The 23,951-nt window shown below is 41.0% G+C and overlaps 1 protein-coding gene across 2 annotated transcripts in view; it reads right to left on the bottom strand.

Annotated features, from left to right (window-relative positions):
* ERBB4 (erb-b2 receptor tyrosine kinase 4) overlaps positions 1–23,951 on the bottom strand; it is a 1,370,666-nt gene that overhangs the window by 813,344 nt on the left and 533,371 nt on the right. For both annotated transcript variants that reach the window (XM_077448341.1, XM_077448342.1), the window contains exon 2: positions 640–791. In XM_077448341.1, the coding sequence (XP_077304467.1) occupies positions 640–791 (152 nt within the window). The remainder of the gene's footprint in view (positions 1–639; positions 792–23,951) is intronic.

The following is a 23,951-nucleotide window of genomic DNA, read 5'->3' as shown; positions in this document are numbered from 1 at the left end:
CTTGGGAAGGCCTGATTGCTGTACACTGACATTAATTACCGATATGCATATTTGTGTGTGTGTACGTGTATGTGTATATATATATATATATATATATATATATATATATATATATATATATATATATATATATATATATATATATATATATATATATGATCCTTCTCCTACTAGTGTATGATATGCACCCTATCTGATCCTTCTCCCGTTGATATATGATGCAAACCCTCTCTGCTTCTTCTCCCACTGTTTTTTGATATGCACCCTCTCTGTTCATCACCCACTGGTGTATGATCAGCACCCCTTTTGCCCCTTCTGAGTGCTCACTTCTCTTTTTCCCATTTGTGTATGATAAACACCCTCGCTGCTCCTTCTCCTACTGGTGTATGATCAGCACCCTCTTCACCCTTCTCTGGTGATTGGTGTATGATCAGCAACTTCTTGCCTCCTATACCCCCACAATCAACATATTCTCTGTTTTTCACAGTGAAGACATGTTAACAAATAATACTTTCCCAGATAAAATGATATCTTGATGGGCAGTGAACCACTAAGTGGTCACAAACCATATAGCCAAAATTGTCCCTCTCATGCATGGGCACACATTAGTAAAAAGTTAACTATAGTTTCTAAATGTACCCTTAAAAAACTGAGGTTCCGTCCATGTTCAATGCTGGTAATTTCCAGATTTCCCATGACCACTTCACAGTTCTCATAGTACTTGCGCAGGGCTTTGTACTGCTGATCCAAGTCAGAAAGGGAGCTCAGTTTGTTCTCTGTTCCGGTGCACACTGCAAGAGAAACAGAGCAGATATAAGTACAATGTCATAAAAGATAATAAGCAAGTCATGTCACCACAATCTTAATTGGAAAATACACTTAAGGTTTTTTTTTTTTTACACTGAAATGCTGAACTTTTGCAGTGAAGAATCTTAAATAAATCTACAGTATTTATCATCTTAAAAAGTATACTTAAATCTTCAGCTTTGCTCTCCATTCAAGACAGAAATCATCCGCACACATATCCTATATAAAATCAAGTTATGTGCATGCAACTATCGCTTCTTTTGTAAAAACACCATATGAACCTGTGTTGAATATTCAATATCAAACAATAATGGGTGTGCAGCACTGCGGCTAAGTGGTTAGCACTAGGGTCGTTGGCTCGAGTCCCAACCATGACACTACCTGCATGGTGTTTGCATGTCCTCTCTGTGCGGGTTTCCTCCAGGGACTCTGGTTTCCCCCCACACTCTAAAGACATGCTGGTAGGTTAATTGGCCCTAATGTGGGTCAGGGACCTTAGATTGAAAGCTTTCTGAGGGTAGGGACTGATGTGAATGTACAATATAAAGGCACTGTGTAAACTGAAGGCAATATATACAATAAGTACCTGTAATAAATACGAACATTGAGAATCAGTAGCATAAATTGAATGGCATTATGAACAAGGGCTTCTCGTTATCAAAGCGCATATAGGACACTTGTTAGGTCTTTGGATGTATTATTATGCTATTTTAGACACAATCAAGCCAAAGGCAGATATAACTGACCACCCACCACCTAGTTTATTACAGTTATGTGCTCATTTAAAGTCATAATCTTATTTTTACATAGTACCTATATCTGTGATTGTGCTAGTTACATAGTTAGCAAGGTTGAATAAAGACACCAGTCCTTCCAATGTGAGTGTGTCTACAACTACACCTATTTCTTTATTTAAGGTGCCCATGTAGTGCTGTCAATTTATGCAGTGCTCCACACATACATTGCACACCCACATTGGTCCCTACCTTCAAGGAGTCAACAATCCAAGGTCCCCAACTCACATTCATATACTAGGGCCAATTTTGGATACAAGCCAATTAACCTCCCAGCATGTCTTTGAAGTGTGGGAGGAAACTGGTGCGCCCCCGAGGAAAACCATGCAGGCACAATGCTGTGAATCTATGACTTCTGCAGTGAGCTCCTCTATCATCATTATCCAATAACAACTGTGAGCAAGCGGTATTTCTTTGACTGCTGTCAATTTTTTTTTTACAGTCTTGAGTGATTTCTCCATAAGGTAGAAGAGATCCATCACCTTTGGACACTAGCAATAAACTGAGAACTCATTGAGTGGGGTAGGGTTATAAGGGGGACACCCAAGGTGTTCATCCTCAACAGTTTTGCCAGTGCCCATTCACCCCAAGGTGCGAGCCTCTAACACCCCTGGGTATGTACCCTACGTGCTCCTTGATGAATGCCAATGTTCTTAAGTAGCTATTATGCCCTTTTGCCAGAAATGACCATCTGCATTAACTTATACTTTATATATGGCCATCTTCCATCATTTATTTTTATATCTAGCATTTAAAGGAGTCTTGTGCACTGATCATGTACTGAGATGCTGAGGTGCCCAAAGTCTGCTCTTTACTTGGTTGCATCTTCTGTTATTTTTCATCAGTGTCAGAACAGATTTATCTCTTATCTGCAGTGATAACACTGCTTTGTTAATCATGTTCGGCTTGTGAGTAAAGGAAATGTTCCATTGACCCAGACAAATGCTGCCAAACCCAGAACAGCAGCTTGGCTAATATTATTCCTAATCCTCTCCCCGGGGAAGCAGTGTAACTTCAAATATTCCTGCCATAAGTCTTACTCCTGGTGAGCCTGCAGCCCGAAGTCAAACTGATTAACATGTTTAGTCCTGGAGAGGTCAGCAGCATGTCATACCTGACCGGGAAGGGGAATGAAACCTTATGTCTGTATAACTCCCACAGTATGCATAGGTTGTGGTTTACAAACTCAAACTCATTTTATTTTCTGGTTCACTTTTATTATGTATATCCCCATGCTCTGTCTTATATGGTTTAGTTTCTTTGTCTCTAACATTATTCTCATCTTTGTTTCATCTCCTACATTTGGACGGATTATAAAGAAGCCACAGAGCTTTGGTACACTTTATTTGATGTAAAAAAATAAAATAAAAAATAAAAACCCACTAAAACCATGACTAGGGGCAGCCCAACAAGATGCATGACCCACATTCCAGAAAATCAAATCTGTAAATTTGAACTTAGTGTATTGCACACATATAGGAACTTATGCAGTGATGGCGAACCTTGGCACTGCAGATGTTTTGGAACTACATTTCCCATGATGCTCATGCACTCTGCAGTGTAATGACAAAGTTGAGGATTGTTAGGGACTTTGACAAAGCCATGTCCTGGTAAAGTCATGTAATTCCATCCCTAGGGACTTTAAGTGAAACCATGGCCTGGTAAGGTCATGCGTTTCCATCCCAATTAATTTAAAGAGAAGGAGAACAAGGGACTTTATATGAAGCACAAGGTAGCAATAAAATTAATAGGTGAATGCAGTGTAGTTGAGCATCACTGGAAATTTAGTTCCAAAACATCTGAGGTGCCAAGGTTCGTCAGCACTGTCCTATAGGGATTTAAAAAAAAAAAACGTAAACCCTGATTTTGAATTTTAACATTTCCCTAACACCCTGCCAGTAACATCAGCCACTTATGCCCTGTACACACGTTCGGACATTCCGACTACAACATCCGTCTGATTTTTTACAACGGATTTTGGCCCAAACTTGTCTTGCATACACACGGTCGCACAAAGCTGTCGGAAAATCTGATCATCCAGAACGCGGTGACATAGAACACGAACAAAGGAACTATAAAGAGGGCAGTAGCCAATAGCTTTTGTCCCGTCATTTATTCTGAGCATGCGTGGTACTTTGTCCGTCCGAATCTTCTACACACGATCGGAATTTAAATGATTGGATTTTGTTGTCGGAAAATTTTAGATCCTACTCTCCAACTTTGTGTGTCGGAAATTCTGACGGAAAAAGTCCGATGGAGCCCACACAAGATCCGATCGCATGTTTTCCGTCAGAAAGTCTGACCGTGTGTACTGTTGCTTACATTTTTACAAATTATTCTGGCCATACACTAGCAGCAGTTTGTTAGAAAATTCTGAAAAATCTTTCCAGAGCATTTGAAATTATCATTGTGGACTTGACAGATTTTGTATGAAAACCCTGTAAAAGGTCATTTGGTTGCCATATTAATGTATTGAATTCTATGTCTCATGCGCGATAAATATGATTTTGCTGAATTAAAAATTCACTTACAGTTAGTATTTTGTTCTTTCAAGAACATTTTTCCATTCTTCTTTAATTTTCCTGGTCACTACAGTCAAAAACAGTCAATTTGACCCCACTGACTTTAAGATTGTTCCAAATTTCAACATTTAGAATTTCAAAACTAAATTCTACTAGTGTATGGCCAGCTTTGGACATAGTAGTCACAACAGGATTTCAGGTCTACAGAAACAAAATCAGTAATCCAATTCACTTTACAAGATTCAAATCAGATTAGCTACTATAGGTTACTGCTTGGTTACATCATTATTAAATAAAGTAGAGGTAAACAAGTTATTGTTCGTTTATTATACAGTATATCAGGAATTTACCAACCCCGCAGCAGGTATGGACCACATAAAATTGGAAAGAAAACAGTGTATAAACTGTATATTAGTAAAGCTTGCAGCAATAGGACAGATATCTCTCCCAAAATACCCTGTTAAAGCCTATTCAAATATGGTTTATAAAAGTTTGAAATTGTGTTGAATTGTGTTGTATTAAAGAGTGTTACTGTAACACTGCAGTAAGGCTCTTTCATAATAAGGTGCTGTTTTAACTGTATCATTTTTATATTTCTCACATACAAGCGTACTTAATTGGATATCATTTTAGAGATTTTTATATTGAGATAAATATTTTGTAAAGTTATCATTCAGTTCATCTGCACAATATGGCTTCTATGCTTCAATGTCTTCTACAGGACTATTGTGTTTTGAAAATATTTAGAATTTCCTTTTTTTCCTTTCTTTTCCAGGGTCCTTAACTCTCTTAATAAAAATGGACTTGACAAGTAATTAAAGGAATTGATTTGCACACCTCAACCCTTGCCAAATAAGTGATCTACCATCTGTGATATCAGCTGTTATTCCTTGAGGACTCCCTGTGCACCTGAACTTGTGTTTGTAAGGAGGGAAGCCCTCCAGCAGGTGACATGCCTTCAGCACAGATACGGTATATTTACCGCACACACACAGACCCCTGTCCGCTTTTCCCAGAGGCTTATACTGATTGCCACCATCTTCTTCATTATTTACCCTCATTGCACTGAACTCTAACAGACTCATTTGTCTCTAAATGACCCACTGTATCTAGCAGTCCTATTGTATCCTGTTAACAGCCATGTAGAAATCAAGGTTGGAGTTATGACCTCAATTTTTCAATTCTGTACTATTATGACACTTGGTTCTGGACAACAATATGTAGGTAGATAGATAGATAGATAGATAGATAGATAGATAGATAGATAGATAGATAGATAGATAGATAGATATACTAAGTTGAGAAGCCTTAACCACCTCAATACAGGGCACTTACATCCCCTTCATGCCCAGGCCATTTTTCAGCTTTCAGCACTGTCACACATTGAATGACAATTGCGCGGTCATGCTATACTGTAACCATGTGAAATTGTTATCATTTTCTTCACACAAATAGAGCTTTCTTTTGGTGGTATTTAATCACTCCTGTTTTTTTTTTTTTTTTTTTATTAAAGACCAAAAATTTTGAAATAAAAAAAGATTTGTCTTAGTTTGTCAGTAAATTTTGTAAATAAGTAATTTTTCTCCTTCACCGATGGGTGTTGATGGGGCTGCACTGAGGGGGACTGGTGAGGTGGATCTTATGGGCACTGATGAGGTGGCACATATGGGCACTGATTAGGTGGCACTGATGAGGAGGCGCGAATATACCGCATTTATGGGCACTGATATGTGGCACTAATGAACACTTATAGGTGGCACTGGGCACAAATAAGTGGCACTGGTGGGCACAGATAGGGGCACTGGTGGGCACAGATAGGCAACACTGGTGGGAATGGATAGGCAGCATGGATAGGCAGCTCTGATGAGCATCACTGATGGGCACTGATGGGCAGCAGTGATGAGCAGTGACGGGCAGCACCGACAGGCATCACTAATGGGCAATGATTGCTGGCACTTGTGGGCACAGATTGGTGGCAATTGTGTGCACAGGTTGGCACTAATTTCTGGTATTGGTGGGCAATCATTGCTGGCACTGGTGGACACTAATTGTAATCAGGGCACTGATGATCAGTGCCCTGATTACATACCTAGCTGTCCCCTGTGAGGAGATGCCGCTGATCAGCTCTCCTCTCCCTACATTCTGTCAGCCTAGCAACACAGCGCGGCCACGATGGCCAGACTGCGCGCCCCCGGGGGCACGAGAGGGGTCATTCCGGGAGGCTGCCATATGACGTCCACCCAGAACAAGAGCCGCACTGCCCAGCCATCATTTGACGGTGGGCGGGCGACAAGTGGTTAAAGGGTAACCAAAGGTAAAACTGTTTTTGTTTTTTTGTTTTAGTTTTGAAAGGAGTGAAGAGGGATTAGAACACCTGTCAGTTTTTTTTTTGCTGTCTGTGCCTTCATTAGGGAGATTCGTCCTCCCTTTCTATTTGTCCTGTTTACAGTTATCATTCAAAGTGGAAGTAAAAGAAAATGCTGAATTGTAGGTTGACATCAGAACATTAAAAGAGGGGAAATCTTCCAATGGGGTCACTAGTTCTGGTGAACCTGATGACACACCAGGATTCTCTCACTTTGGAGGGATTTTTTATGTTTACATATCATTTTAACGGTAGGTTTATTTTAACAGTGAGACACAGAATATGAAAAATAAAATCCAGAAAAACGCATTTCAAAAAAATTATAAATTGATTTGCATATTAATGAGTGAAAAAGGTATTTAATCCCCTATCAATCAGCAAGATTTCTGCCTCCCAGCTGTCTTTTATACAGGTAATGAGCTTAAAGGGAGTGCTCCCAACCTCAACTTGTTACCTTTATAAAAGACACCTTTTCACAAAAGAAATCAATCAGATTCTAATCTCTCCACCATGACCAAGACCAAAGAGCTGTCCAAGGATATCAAGGACAAGACTGTAGACCTACACAAGGCTGAAATGAGCTACAAGACCATCTCCAAGCAGCTTGGTGAGAGGGTGACAACCAGCCCAGTACTACATGGGATAATCTTGTCAATGATGTCAAGGCAGCAGGGACCATAGTCACCAAGAAAACATCATCCCCACCATCAAATATGGAGTTGGAAACATTATGCTTTGGTGGTGTTTTTCTGCTGAGGGGACAGGACAACTTCACTGCATCAAAGGGACAATGGAAAGGACCATGTACTGTCAAATCTTGGGTGAGAACCTCCTTCCCTCAGCCAGGGCATTGAAAATGGGTCTTGGATGGGTATTCCATCATTGCAATGACCCAAAATACATGGCCATACATGGCCAAAGAAGTGGCTCAAGTGGCTCAAGAAGAAGAACATTAAGGTCCTGGAGTGGCCTAGCCAGTCTCCTAACCTGAAGGTTGGAGTTACCAAACATCATCCTCGAAACCTTATTTACTTGGAGAGGATCTGCAGTGTAAACAGTGTAAATTTGTTGTCCCCTCAAAATAACTCAACACAGCCATTAATGTCTAAACTGCTGCCAACAAAAGTGAGTACTCCCCTAAGGGAAGATGTCCAAATTGGGCCCAATTAGCCATTTTTCCTCCCCGATGTCATGTGATTCGTTAGCGTTACAAGGTCTTAGGTGTGAATGGGGAGCAGGTGTGTTAAATTTGGTGTTATCCCTCTGACTCTCTCATACTGGTGACTGGAAGTTCAACATGGAACCTCATGGCAAAGAACTCTCTGAGGATCTGAAAAAAAGAATTGTTTCTTTACATAAAGATGGCCTAGGCTATAAGAAGATTGCCAAGACCCTGAAATTGAGCTGCGGCATGGTAGACAAGACCATACAGCTGTTTAACAGGACAGAGTCCACTCAGAACATGCCAAGCCATGGTCAACCAAAGATGTTGAGTGCACGTGCTTAGCATCATATTCAGAGGTTGTCTTTGGGAAATAGACATATGATTGCTGCCAGCATTGCTGCAGAAGTTGCAGGGGTGGGGGGTCAGCCTGTCAGTATTAAAACCATATGCTGCACACTGCATCAAATTGGTCTGCGTGGCTGTCTTCCCAGAAGGGTAAAGATGATGCACAAGAAAGCCTGTAAACAGTTTGCTGAAGACAAGCAGATTAGGGACATGGATTACTGGAACCATGTCCTGTGGTCTGATGAGACAAAATTAAACTTATTTGGTTCAGATGGTGCCAAGCGTGTGTGGCAGCAACCAGGTGAGGAGTTCACAGACAAGTGAGTCTTGCCTGCAGTCAAGCATGGTGGTGGGAGTGTCATGGTCTGGGGCTGCATGAGTGTTGCTGGCACTGGGGACCTACAGTTCATTGGGGGAACCATGAATGCCAACATGTTCTATGACATACTGAAGCAGAGCATGATCCTCTCCCTTCGGAGACTGGGCCGCAGGGCATTATTCAAACATAACAACCCCAAACACTCCTCCCAGACAACCACCGCCTTGCTAAAGAAGCTGAGGGTAAAGGTGATGGACTGGCCAAGCATGTCTCTAGACCTAAACCCTATTGAGCATCTGTGAGGCATCCTCAAAGGGAAGGTGGAGGAGCGCAAGGTCTCTAACATCCACCAGCTCCTTGATGTTGTCATGGAGGAGTGGAAGAGGACTCCAGTGGCAACCTGTGAAGCTCTGGTAAACTACATGCCCAAGAGGGTTACAACAGTGCTGGAAAATAATGGTGGACACACAAAATATTAGCACTTTGGGCCCAATTTGGACATTTTCATTTAGGGGACGTACTCACTTTTGTTGCCAGTGGTTTAGACATTAATGGCTGTGTGTTGAGTTATTTTGAGGGGGCAGCAAATTTACACTGTTGTACAAGCTGTACACTTACTACTTTACATTGTAGCTAAGTGTAATTTCTTCATTGTTGTCACATGAAAAGATATAATAAAATATTTACAAGAATGTGAAGGGTGTACTCACTTTCGTGAGATAGTGTATATAGACAGAACTGCACAGTGCTACACTATTATTACTACGAGTCATATTGAGACTTAAAGTAGATGTAAACCCTCACATATACCCAGTGAAATGATTAGCCTCAGATGATACACAGAGATTAAACAAATCTCCCTACATAAGTTTTACATGTACATCTGCAGTCTTCAGCTGTATATATCAGTTAGAAAGTGCACACCATGTTAGGAGATTTTCTCTTCATATTCAGGAGTGGAAGTGTAGCCTTGGCATACACTGTGTGACAGCTGATTGGAAGAAAGGCACACACCCCCACTTCACATAGGCAAAGGAAGGAAGGAATGTGCTGTGAATAGACCAGCTCTCTGCAAATGTATTTAGAGCACCCACCCCAACACAAATTTCAGCCTGGGTTTTATCTCCGTTGTCGGAGAACTTGTCAGAAAATATGCTGATAATAGAGGAATGAAACAGCAGAAAGGCACAGGACTTAGGGCTTTGGAGAGAGATAAGAAGGTCACATTTCATGAATCGGGTTAACATCCACTTCAACTAACAGGGGCTCATAACAGCCTGCAGGACATACTTTACAATGCTTATGACACATTCCTAATCTGTCATATTTTCATTCCAGATAAGGCTATGGATTTTACATGATGACTAACGCTGCACACTTATATTTGTATGGCTATTTTCATACTTATAAAAAAAAAAATTACCGTCTGCTACTTCACCTGGAAAGCTTCCATACTTCATAGATTCTAACTAGAGAATTATATAAGAAACATTTATTTTGATTTGAAAATCACAATTGTAAAGGTAAGCTTGTTTGGAAAACTCTCATAGCAGCACATTGACCTGTCTTATCAAACCTAATTCTAGTTTACTTGAAGAGTCATTGGGAGGAATTCAATAAAGCTACTTTGCCATTAATCCTGCTTGATAATATACTGCACCCAATTCAGGAAGCATTCACACCACTTTTGGTTCTGACGGTGACTTGTGCACCAAATTCAGATATATTGTGTAAAAAGTGTAGCGAATTAAGACCAACTCTGTTTTGGTGTACAGAGAGAAAAACTGTCTCAGACAGATTTTGCAAAAGTGTCTTGCATGCTTTCTAAAAGTGGCGCAACATGAGCCAAATTCAAGTACAAGTTCTAGACAGGTACATGAATTTGGTGCATTCTTCACCACTTCTAGGATGCATGAGTGACACTTTCACAGAATCTGCCTACACCAGTCTTCATAAATTCCAGGGATTGTTTATTGATGTATTTGTATTTCTTCTAAATAGATTTATTGTGAAACTGAGATGCGGGAAGTTTCTTCCTCACAGACCATAAGCAGAATGGAGCTGTCACAAGTTAATTAGCTTCCTCACTAATTGCCTACATTATTTTTTGATGTTGCCTCAAGCCCTTGCATAAGCCAGTGGCCTTCTGTTTTCCAACAAGGGAAATGTGGCGTTACGCGTACTGAACTCTCCTTCGAGTGGCCAGCGCTCGGAAGAACCAGAAACAAGATAGCTCAAAAGACTAAAAGTTCCTCAGCAACCTTCCCTGGGACTTTCTAGAAAGAACCACAGGCCAATTTACTAAATATATACAAAATAAATAAATGCATCCCAGCAGCTCACAGGTATCAAACTGATGTAAACAATATGTAATATAACTTTTCTTCCCAAGTTACATGGCTCACAAAAAAAAAAAAACACAAAATAAATATATTATGAGTTAACAGAATTATCTGGCATACTAGAGCAGGGGTGTACAAACTTTTTTCAGAGAGGGCCAGATTTGATGAAGTGAACGTGCGTGAGGGCCGACCATTTCCCCTGACATTTTTTTGAACCATTAAAATTTGGTCTGTGTGTTAGTTTGAGCACTAATACACCGCCCAACAAGAAGTCTCTTGCCTTTGTGGCTGTGTGGGAGTAAAGAGATGAGCTTGGACATGTTATTTGGATATACCGTATTTATTGACGTATAACACGCACCTTCACTTTAAGAGGGAAGTTTCAGGAAAGAAACTTAAATTTTACATAAAAACTATGAAGCAAAATAAGGGTCAGTGCCTATCTGCAGCCCCACCATTGCCATGAGTGCAGCATCCACCATTGTCAGCAATGCAACCCCCCCCATCATTGCCAAGAATGCAGCCCCACATCATTGCCAAGAAAGCAGCCCCCCCCCCATCATTGCCAAGAATGCAGCCCCCCCATCATTGTCAAGAATGAAGCCCCACCCATCATTACCAAGAATGCAGCCCCCCATCATTGCCAATAATGCAGCCCCCCATCATTGCCAGGAATGCAGCCCCCTCATCATTGACCAAAAAAAAGCATCCCCCCATCATTGCCAGGAATTCAGTCCCCCCATCATTGCCAGGAATTCAGGCCCCCATCATTGCAAGGAATACAGCCCCCCATCATTGCCAAGAATGCAGCCCCCCATCATTGCCAAGAATGCAGCCCCCCATCATTGTCAGGAATGCAGCCCCCATCATTGACAGGAATGTAGCCCCCCATCATTGCCAGGAATGCAGCCCCCCTCACTGCCAGGAATGTAGCCCCCCATCATTGCCAGGAATGTAACCCCCCATCATTGCCAGGAATTCAGTCCCCCCATCATTGCCAGGAATTCAGGCCCCCATCATTGCAAGGAATACAGCCCCCCATCATTGCCAAGAATGCAGCCCCCCATCATTGCCAAGAATGCAGCCCCCCATCATTGCCAGGAATGTAGCCCCCATCATTGACAGGAATGTAGCCCCACATCATTGCCAGGAATGCAGCCCCCCATCACTGCCAGGAATGCCACCCCCCATCATTGCCAGGAATGTAGCCCCCCCATCATTGCCAAGAATGCAGCCCCCATCATTGCCAGGAAAGCAGTCCATCATTGCCAGGAATGTAGCCCCCATCATTGCCAGGAATGTAGCCCCCCCCATCATTGCCAGGAATGCAGACTCACCATTGCAATCACTGCAGCCTAACTAATTCCCATCCATCTGCAGCCTCAGAGGGGACAGGGAGGGGGGCGGGATGAGGACGAGCGCTAAAAGAAACTCCTGTTTTCTCTGTGGCCTCTTTAATAGAAAGTCCCGCCTCCTTTGATGGATAGATCAGTCATCCAATGGCAGCGCCAGAGACAGGACTTTCTATTACAGAGGCTGTCATGTAAACAGGAAATTCTCCTGTGTGCACGGCACTTGTCCCGCCTCCTCCCTGTCCCCTCCAAGGCATCTGGACATATATCTCTACTGTGAATCCACCGCTGGGAGATCATTGGGGGTCACAAAAGATATATATGTCCAAATAACCAGGTGGCCGTTCAAAACCGGAACGGACTTTGGACATGCCTGTACTAGAGAATGTAAAACTTTTCTCCTAAAGCATTTCTTGTCAACTTGGGATATGTATGTATTCCAGGGATTGAAAATTTCCCTCTGTGGAAAAATAAATTGACTGCTGCCATCCGCACATATGAAAGCAACAGCTACTGTAGTTCCATTTTATCTCTAGACAAATAAAAAACGACAAGGTTCATTTAGAAAACACAAGCGCTAGACCAGTATAGCAGTGCTAAAGAATGATTGGGCTTAAGGTGATTGTAATCCCTCCACTACAACTTAATCTCTTTAAAATCTATATAGCACAGGCAGCTAATCGCTGCCTGTAAAAGTGCACTCACTGTTTTGGTTTCCATAGTAATCGTCCTGCAATGGCTAGTGACGTCAGACGCGATTGCGCACTAGGTACATTGTTTAATGGCACACTATGTGGGTTCACTTTGTTGCTGTAGTAACAACAATCAAGATAGAGGCTTGGTTTCGACGTTACGGCGCATGCGCAAGATTTGTAAAGGCAATTGTAGTAAGGGCGGAAATGACTTCCTGAATTGATTCAAGAAACAGCAGTAGAAATGGCGCGACCAATACCCAGAAGAGAAGATGATCTAAATAAGATAAAAAGGTATTTCTTAACCTCGTTTTTGGCTGATTTATAAGTGTTTTCATTTGCAATACTGAGCGGTATATATAAATTGAAAAAAAAAAAAGAAAAATTGTCTGGGGTTTACTTCCTCTTTAACAACACTGAAAGTATGCACTTTATTATTGGTATAAGGTAAGGTAAATATTCCTGTGCTTCTCATATTTATTGTACATATGCTTCATGTTGAGCAACTTCCTGCCAAAAGCTGTTTCTAAATTCCAGATATATTGCATTTCCAGCAGTAGTGATCCCTTCCATCGGGGGACAGTCCTAGTCCTAAGATACTAGCTGTCCGACATTTCCTCCGCTGCTGCTCAAAGAAGTGTGTACCAGACTGATTATTTAGTACAATCCTTTCAGAGCCTTTCGGAACATAAGCTGCGACACAAGCAAGCACGAATAATTTAATAAATTTACTCAATGTCAAATGTGCTGACCTGGACTTGTAGCAGAATAACACAGGACAGCAATGTAAGAAGTGGTAATAAAGTCACTTTTTTCTCAACTCAACAAAAATAACTTGTGAATTTACTTATTTTTTATTTCCTCCTCTGAGCTTCCTTTTTCAATGTTCCCAGCTATGGAATCCTGTGCGATTCTCTGCAAGGTGCATGTTCCTGGTCTGTACTACAACTTTGCATGCAGCCATTTAGAGCACCGCACACACAGCCAGCACAAGAGGCCAGGTTTCCCAGTTCTGATCCCAACTTAAACACCTCTAGGACAAGTCGGAACGCAACCCAGGTTTTTGTGTCCCCATGGACACACTCCAAAATATAGGATAATCCACATAAAGCCTGGCTTTAGGGTAATATACAGTATCTAGCAAAAGTGAATACATCCCTCACCTTTTTGTAAATATTTTATTGTATCTTTTCATGTGACAACACTGAAGAAATTGCACTTTGCTACACTGTAAAGTAGTGAGTGTACAGCTTGCATAACAGTGTAAATTTGCTGTCCCCTCAAACTAATTCAACACACAACCATTAATGTCTAGACTGCTGGCAACAAAATTGAGTTAACCCCTAAGTGAAATTGTCCAAATTGGGCCCAAATAGCCATTTTCCCATCCTGGTGTTATGTGCCTCGTTAGTGTTACAAAGTCTCAGGTGTGAATGGGGAGCGGGTGTGTTAAATTTGGTGTTATCACTCTCACTCTCTCATACTGTTGACTGGAAGTTGAACATGGCACCTCATGGCAAAGAACTCTCTGAGGATCTGAAAAAAAGAAATGTTGCTCTACATAAAGATGGCCTAGGCTATAAGAAGATTGCCAAGACCCTGAAACTGAGCTGCAGCATGGTGGCCAAGACCATGCAGTGGTTTAACAGGACAGGATCCACTCAGAACAGGCCTTTCCATGGTCGACCAAAGAAGTTGAGTGCATGTGCTCAGCTTCATAGCCGGAGGTTGTCTTTGAGAAATAGATGTATGAGTGCTTCCAGCATTGCTGCAGAGGTTGGGGGGGGGGGGGTTCAGCCTGTCAGTGCTCAGACCATATGCCGCACACTGCATAAAACTGGTTGTTGTCCCAGAAGGAAACCTCTTTTAAAGATGATGCACAAGAAAGCCCACAAACAGTTTTCAGAAGACAAGCAGACTAAGGACATGGATTACTGGAACCATGTCCTGTGGTCTAATGAGACCAAGATAAACGCATTTGGTTCAGGTGTTAAACATGTGTGGTGGCAACCAGTTGAGGAGTACAAAGACAAGTGTGTCTTGCCTACAGTCAAGTATGGTGGTGGGAGTGTCATGGTCTGGGGCTGCATGAGTTCTGCCAGCACTGGAGACCTACAGTTCATTGAGGGAATCATAAATGCCAACATGTTCTGTGACATAATGAAGTAGAGCATGATGTCCTCCCTTCGGAGACTGGGCCGCAGGGCAGTATTGCAACATGATAACGACCCCAAACACACCTTCAGGACGACCACTGCCTTGCTAAAGAAGCTGAGGGTAAAGGAGATGGACTGGCCAAGAATGTCTCCAGACCTAAACTCTATTGAGCATCTGTGGGGCAACCTCAAACGGAAGGTGGAAGAGTGCACCAGCTCTGTGATGTCATCATGGAGGAGTGGAAGAGGACTCCAGTGGCAACCTGTTAAGCTCTGGTGAACTCCATGCCCAAGAGGGTTAAGACAGTGCTGGAAAATAATGGTGGCCATACAAAAATACACTTTTGGCCCAATTTGGACATTTTCACTTAGGGGTGTACTCACTTTTGTTTGCTGCAGTTTAGACATTAATGGCTGTGTGTTGAGTTATTTTGAGAGTACAGCAAGTTTACACTGTTATACAAGCTTTGCACTCACTACTTTACACTGTAGCAAAATGTAATTTCTTCAGTGTTGTCACATGAAAAGATATAATAAAATATTTACAAAAATGTGAGGGGGGTACTCATTTTTGTGAGATGCTGTAGATAACACAATAAAATACATTGAGCAGGTTTTTAACTTTTTGTAGTGTTTGCTGGATAACATAGTATGTCATTGATTGCTAAAATTATTCCCTGAATTGCTCTTTCTTAAATTTTACAAGTTCCTTTCATCTGATAATATTACATTTTTAATAAACTATGAACACTGAATAGTTCTTTTCAAGGAAAAGATGTTACATGGTTAGTCTTGAACAAATTTTACACTATACTTTACGGATGATGCTTAATTCATTGAATGGAAAATGGTTTAGTGGTTTAGTAAAGGTTTGTTAGGTATTCCTGCCCTTAGAATCAGCACAATCACTGTGACACCACTATACCCTGCCAAGACCTGTCAATCGTAGGAGTCTTTTGTTGTTATCTATGCTCCTCTGATCTCCTTTGCTAAGGCTGCCATTAATAGTCGTAAGGACATGCCACTGCTTCTCAGAGTGGTAGCCATGCTAGGGAAGTTCTAGGTGCATACTGGGAATATGTGATCATTATTTATGAATCAGTAAATATATATCATATAGAAATATCAGATTTGAGCTACGTTTACTTTTTCAGCACATTTACTTATGACTTCAAACTTTTTATGTGGAATTGCATAATGTATTAAACCTCCTATTTACTTGTGCATGTGTTAATGCATCCAGTGTGTGTTAAGACAACCCATTAATTTGCGCTGGCAGCACAACCTAATGCAGCAACACAGGGCACCACAATGCAAGCTATGTACTTTGTGGTCTACTGGACTTGTGTTTTGGGTGCCACTAAAAATGAATGAAAACACAATATTATAATGTATATAAACCCTTAAATGTAATCTCAAAATAGTGCTGCTAACCTCAGAGCCCACCAACTCTTTCTTTTAAAGTCTGCCATTCCTTTTAAATCAGTATGTCAAAGTTCACTGCACAGTCTTTGCATTTTTAGGGTGGCCATGCTGCCTTGTAAGGTTCCACGTATTCCAGCTGAAGCCACCTTTTCGCATGCACTCCGAAATGAGATGCCCATGATTAAGCTCCGGGCGGCAAAGCAAAACCGGTTGGGGCAGGGCCTGGCGAGAACCCAGGCTGAGGTTGCCACATATTACCATGAGTGGGCTTGCTTTGATGTGTGGATATAGGGATATGCATATTTCTAATCCTAAATTAGAACCACAGCCCAAAGCCCTGGTGCTGCTTATTCTGACATACTCAGACAGCCCAGAACACCAGAACATTCATTTATATTGAATATGTCCAGCTAAAGGTAGAACACCTAAGTATTTAGCACGTCATCCCAAATAGTCAAATATGTGAGATGGGAAAGGAGAATAGGGATTGTCGCGGTGCTTACAGATAATAATGGAAACCATATATTTAAAAAAAAAAGGCATATCATTTTAATGAGAATAAAATTAAAACAAAGCAGGGCCAATTTGTTCAAGAGTATTCAACATTGCATGATGAAGGTGGTCATATGGCAAATGTTCAGCTTAAACAGAAATGTCGTATTCATATATTAGCCTGACATGTTTCGCCTACTAGCTTCATCAGGGGATATACAAATCAGTCAGGAAATGCATAGGACTGTACAGAAATACAAAGAGAAATATACATATATTTTTTACATTAATCTTGACTTCAATGGTCTTTCAACTGTTTATAATTTTTACATCTTTCTATATAGAAAAATCCTTAGTAATTGCTTGATCCTGTTACTTACAATTTTATCAACCAGTATATCTGACCATTAGGTGCTAAATTCTTTTTTTTTAATTTTTTCTCCTCTTTTTCTTTTTCCTTTACCAACTTCTTTTTAGTATTCTTTTTATTTTCTAGAGCTGTCTAGAACATCCCTATCAGTGCCAAATTGTATAGTAAACTTTATAAATATTTTATATATCCTACATAATCATCTTCCCACTTCTTGATCAATCCACAGCTTGGTCACTGTGTGTCTTCTGTGGCTGTGCAGGGCTCTTCTTCTCTGGGTCGAATGGTCCCCCTTGGCAGTGGTTACTCTCGGGAAGTTTTGGTGTGGTAGGTTCTCCTCCCTTAGGGGTAGGCATTGGCAAGTGATGTATACTTGTCTAATAATACATATATGTATTTGATATCTTGTACTTATTTAACTTCTCTTTGTATTTTTGTACAGGTCGGGCTAATATATGAATATGAAACTTCTTTTTAAGCTGAACATTTGCCATATGACCACCTCCATTATGCAATGTTGAATATTCTTGAATGAATTGGCCTTGCTTTGTTTTAACTTTATTCTCATTAAAATTATTTACCTTTTTTAAAAAAAAAATATATGGTTTCCATTATTATCTGTAAGCACCGCGACAGTCCCCTTCTCCTTTCCCATCTCACATATTTGACTAGAACATTACGCCAAATCTCTGCTCCTATTCCAAGGCAAGAGATTGATTATGACTATGAGCATGTACTTTGTTTGAATGGAGCTAGGGATGATGGAACATGTAATCTGGAGGAGGGCTCCCTGACCAAAAGATCAGGGAAACAGCTGTAAGCAAGACAGAGCATGTTGCTGTAAAAGATAAGCAAGTATATGGTCCCTTTCACATGGTCCATATCTGTAAACAGATCCCCTGCTAGACTGGAGCCAAGCATTCTTTTTGTAACAGCTGTGTCCATTCAGTTTTTTACTACCCAGACCTTACCTGTCCAATGACCAGCCTGTAGGAAAGTGGATGTAAACAGACACGTGCCACTTGAAAGGACCATAAGTGTTTTGGGACATCTTTATACATAATCATGTATTAGGCAATGCTAAATAGATGGAGAGTGGTATTTTAAACTTAAAAAAAGTTGAGACTTTAGTACTACTTTAATGTTGCTGTGATTGTATTATTATAGCTAAAAGCACCGGCAGAGCAAATGAACTTCCAGTCAAGCATGTATGGACACCAAAGTATTTTTTTTAGCATAGTATTTATGAAGAAAAACAATCTTGCCTGAGAGCAGGGAAATGTTCACTAACTAACAAATGGAACAAGTAAATGATAAGTGGCTTAGGGTGAAGATACCTATAGATATTATGATAAAGATGTATTCTTGGGTTGGCCAAGAATGCATATTTTTACCTGCCCAAAAAAGCCCAAGACAAAAAAAACCCAAGACATCTCCAACCCAGGTTTATAGTAAGGCCGAAATCCAACTTGGCTGACCAGATTCATTCCATTAGTAGGGTCAACCAAGTAATTATGTACTAGTGTGGCTGGTTGTGCAAAGATCATATCTTGTGTGTACCTTTACAGTGGAACACCAGCAAAAAACAGTTATTGCCTACATACAGTATATTTGCATATGCTTTACCTGCCAAAGTATTTTTCCAGTATTTTTCCAGTATTATAATATGAACGTATATTTGCATATGCTTTAACTGCCAAAGTATTTTTCCAGTATTATAATATGAACATGTCTACTATTTAGTAAGATCCTTCTGCTATTTCCTTGGTCAGATCTTTGCTGATTGTACAAAGGTGACAATGCTGATTCACAGATCAGTCAGAAAGATAGACACAGAGGTGATATATGAAGCTGCATTGGAGAACCAAGAAAACAAATTACACATTTCAAGATGAAGGGCTGAAGATCTGATGGTGGGACCCAGTGAACAAACAAGTCTTGTGGAGGTAGCCCCATGTTACTTTTTCAAGTCCCTCTTCATGATTAGTTCTTCAACCAACTGCGTATCAATACTGCATATTAATTTTTACATATCTGTGGACTGCTTTATTACAGTCAAAGACATATATATATTCAGCTGATTGGGGTGCTACTTGTTGCCTTTTTATCCCTTGTTTGATTGTAAAGCATTGGGTGTACAATTTTCATTAGAGCAGCGTCCTACCTGATCTGGCAGAATGCAAGTTAGGAACTCTCAGAAGGCAGCATAAAATATTCTGCTATATACGCCAACTGAGAACTGTGTGACAATTCCTCATTTTCCTTTATTAAATCTAAGGCGATGAGGAAAGATTTCTGTTCCATTAATTCCCTCGTTAAATGTGTTTTTTGTTTAGTGCTTTCAGCTGTGTAAGGCCCATTTATTATTGCTGTATGTTCGGAGTGTTTCACTTATTATATCATCAGATTAAACTATCCTAAATAATGAATGAGTCTAATTACTGGGAAGCTGCAAGGGCTCAACCACACGAGATTTTGATCACTTGTGAGCATGAAATTTAACTTCTTGTTGTCCACTGCCTATGCTGACGTTCCAGATAATGAAAACTAGGTACTAGTCAACAAGGGGTAAACCCTCATGCTCACAAACTATTACAATCTCTGGTGTCAGTCAGCCCTTAGGCAGCATAGCTGACTGCAGATAGGGTAATCCAGGGGATTACAGTGCTACTCAACATCGACCGAAAGGCCGCATTGCTAAAATACCCTTACATATCATGTAATCAAATGGCAAATATTTGTTTCAAACTTCAGAGTCTGAATCAAAATGTAAGTCTGATGGAAAGCACAATTATTCCATTCTTTAATTTAAAAAAAAAAAGGTTTTCTTCTGTTAAAATCCTTTTTCTTTTGTAATTTACCTTGTACCTAATATTTAAAGCGGAAATAACCCATAGATTTAAGTTTCAAAAAGCAGTTACATTTCTGCACATCCCGGGAATGTAACTGTCACATTGGTTGTGCTCTCAACTGTCAAACCATCCAATGGCTGGTGTCATAAATGATCACATGTGCATCATGGCAGTTGAAGATTAAACAGAGGCCAAGCTGACAGCTTCCTTGGCTCAAAACTATAGGAGTGTTTACTTCCACTTTAGACCTCTTTCACACTGATTTTCAGGCACTTTAGCGCTAAACATAGTGCCTGTAAACACCTGAAAAATGTTTAATCTACAAACCAAGTGTGAAAGCCCGAGTGCTTTCACACTGGGCGCTGCACTGGCAGGACGTCCAGGAAAGTCCTGCAAGCAGCTTCCTTGAGGTGCTTTAGGAGTGGTGTATGCACCATTCTTAATGTGCCCCTGCCCACTGAAAAGAATGGGCAGCTCCAATGAAGCGCCTGCAAATCGCCTCGGCAGCGGCGCTTTGCGGGCATTTTTAACCCTTTATTCGCCCGCCAACGGGGGTTAAAAGTGCCCTGCTATCGGCTGAAAAGCACCACTAAAATGACGGTAAAGCGCTGCTAAAACTAGCCAATGTCCCCTCGCTGTCAGTGTGAAAAGGCCTGAATAATCCTCCATTATATTCACTGAGCTATTGGAACATGTGCCCAGTGTACTGCATAAGAGTGCACTTCAGGCCCAAAAACATTGTTTTCAATTGCACCGTTTCAGACACATGAATATGTACTTGTATTATTATTATTATATTATTATTATACAGGTTTTATATAGCGCCAGCAGTTTGCGCAGCGATTTACAACATGAGGGCAGACATTACAGTTACATTACAATTTGGTACAAGAGGAATCAGAGGGCCCTGCTCGTTAGAGCCTACAGTCTAAAAAGGAAGGGGCAATTGATACAAAAGGTAATAGCTGTGGGGGGATGAGCTGATGGAGGAAGTAAAACAGTGTTAGTTAGAAGCAGGATAGGCTTCTTTGAAGAGAAGGGTTTTCAGGGATCGCCTAAAGATGGATAGATTAGGGGACAGTTGGACTGATTGGGGTAGGGAGTTCCAAAGGATGGAAGAAGCTCTGGAGAGATCCTGGAGGTCGAGCATGGGAGGAGGTGACAAGGGAGCTAGAGAGCAGGAGGTCTTGGGATGAAAGAAGAGAGCGGCTTGGTTGGTAATTTGGGACTAGGTTAGTGATGTAACTAGGGGCAGAGTTATGGATGGCTTTGTAAATTATTGTTAGTACTTCGAATTTTATTCGTTGGGTGAGTGGAAGCCAGTGGAGGGATTGGTAGAGAGAGGGGTGGAGGACACTGAATGGCTGGTAAGGTGGATGAGTCTGGCAGCGGAATTCATTATGGACTGAGGGGGGTATAGTCTATGTAAAGGTAATCCAATGAGGAGGGAGTTGCAGTAGTCGAGGCGAGAGATGACCAGGGAATTAATTAGAAGCTTGGTGCTGTCATTAGTTAAACAGGGGCATATTCTAGAAATGTTGCAGAGGCTAAAAGGACAGTTCAGAGTCTAAGGTTACCCCTAGCACCCTGGCATGTGGGGACGGACTGATAGATGTGCCATTGAACTTGACAGTGAAGGCAGGGGAAGGGGCATGGGGAGGAGGAAATATTAAGAGCTCAGTTTTATATAGATTAAGTTTGAGGATGTGGTTTGACATCCAGGCTGATACATCTGTTACTAGATCAGTGATGCGTGAGGAGATTGATGGGGTGAGCTGAGGGGCAGAGAGATAGGTTTGGGTGTCATCAGCAGCATTGTTTTCAATTGCACCTTTCAGACACACGAATATGTACTTTTAAAACATTAGTTCATGTTTTAAAAAACACTGGGCCCTATAAACTATGATTGGGGGTTGTAGAGATGACAAAGTGGCACATCTGATTGTGGCACATTGCATTTTATTCTTATGCTGCTTCTTTCTGTTCAAACCTTCCAACTTGAACTATTATTTAGAGTATTTATTCAATGTGTGTTATTTGCCCCAAATATCTAGTGCATCATTAGGCCCATTATTTTGTGTCAGCAGCTCAGAATCAAGGAATCAGTGGGCACACATAAAAATTTGCATTACTAGACCGCACACATTGAAATTAATTCTAAGCCCTTGTACACACGGTCGGAGATTCCGACAGAATGTTTCCTATCGGAGCGTTTTGTCGGATATTCCGACTGTGTGTGGTCTGCTTCGGACTGTTTCCGTGCTTATTATTTAACACTTTATTCACTAGGCATGTGAACATTCACTTTGCAAATTAAAAGTTATCTGGTCTTTTGGTAAATGAATGTGAATTACATCATCTTGTAGGATCCAGCAGTGACATCTCTCCCTCACACATAGTTTCTAGCTTTGTTTCTATCCATAATAAGCTTCAGGGTTTGCCAGCCAGCTTGTGCCCCTATATGCCTTTTCTATTCATGGACCCCCCGTAGCATAAAATAAATGTATTTTTATTTTTTTAAATGAAACAATGATTTAACCTCCTGTGGTCATTATGAGGAGGTCTGGCTTAACATATTCATTTTTAAAAATGTTTCTACAATATAAAACATTCAACAGCAGGTGCCCAAAACCCCCAGGTCAGTAGGAACAGAGCTGGGAAGGGAGGGAGAGTTCTTTCAGTCTAATGCCCTGTACACACGGTCGTACTTTCCAATGGAAAATGTGCGATCGGATCTTGTTGTCGGAAAATCTGATCTCGTGTGGGCTCCATCTGACTTTTTCCGTTGGAATTTCCAACACACAAAGATTGAGAGCTGGATCTAAAATTTTCCGACAACAAAATACGATTGTTTAAATTCCGATCGTGTGTAGATAATTCTGACGGACAAAGTGCCACGCATGCTCAGAATAAATTACGAGACAAAAGCTATTGGCTACTGTCCTCTTTATAGTCTCGTCGTATGCGGTGTATGTCACTGCATTCTGAACGATCGGATTTTCTGACAACTTTGTGCGACCGTGTGTATGCAAGAAAAGTTTGGATCAAAATCCGTCGGAAAAAATCTGACGGATTTTGTCATCGGAATGTCCGACCGTGTGTACAGGGCATTAGAGTAGTATAGACATTCAAAAAGCCACATGGATCGGGGGGGGGGGGGGGGGGCTCCTTCTGTCACTAAAATGCCACTTCTGGATAGACTTGCCCTTCAATACATTTGCAATTTGAATCATTAGTAAAAACTCTAAATTCAGAGAAAGAATTCTCTCACCATGCCTAGGTAAAGAAATAATAATAAATCAGCTTCTGAATTATGACTATAGTGTATTAAAGAAAATTCTTGGTCTGTTGAGTGTTAAAAAAAAATTCTAACTGAAGACTAAAAGTGAGACATGACCCTTGTGTTATGTGCCCTATCCAGGGAATAGCTGCCTCTTCCCATACATCTCACCACCGCCTGCACAGCACTGCCTCTTTCTATCTGCTTGCATTTATCTGCTCATTTATATCCCTGATTTATGGAGGCACTCTATACATGACGACAGACCCATAAATTCTGCCTGATGTCTGTGCATGGAAAATGAACCCTTTCCCTTACAGAAACACCACAAAAGCTCAATAGCCCAAATAAATGAGCACAGAAAAGAGCAGAGACTGCAGAATATGAGGCAGGAAAGGGTGTGAATGCCATTGTAAGAGGTATAGAGAAAGACTAGGGTCATCCTTATGTAATGACACTAAAGCAGTCTATTACAGACCATAAAGCAGTGCATCAGCAGCTGTGGCATCACTTGATCAACAGATAAACTTTAAGCTCTGTACAGCAATGGGACTTGTCTGCCTTAGTCCTGAATTCTTTAGTCTACCATAAAGATAATATGCCACTAAAATATATTTGTGTGATCTTTGTGTGCTTGAACTTTTTTGTATTTTGTTTAGTCATATCTTCTATA

This window comes from Lithobates pipiens, unplaced genomic scaffold (genome assembly GCF_037356315.1).
Source record: "Lithobates pipiens isolate NorthernLeopardFrog02 unplaced genomic scaffold, aLitPip1_a1.2 Scaffold_22, whole genome shotgun sequence".
Taxonomy (NCBI): Eukaryota; Metazoa; Chordata; class Amphibia; order Anura; family Ranidae; genus Lithobates; species Lithobates pipiens.
Note: the sequence above shows the minus strand (reverse complement) of the source record. Positions and strands in the feature narration are given on the sequence as shown.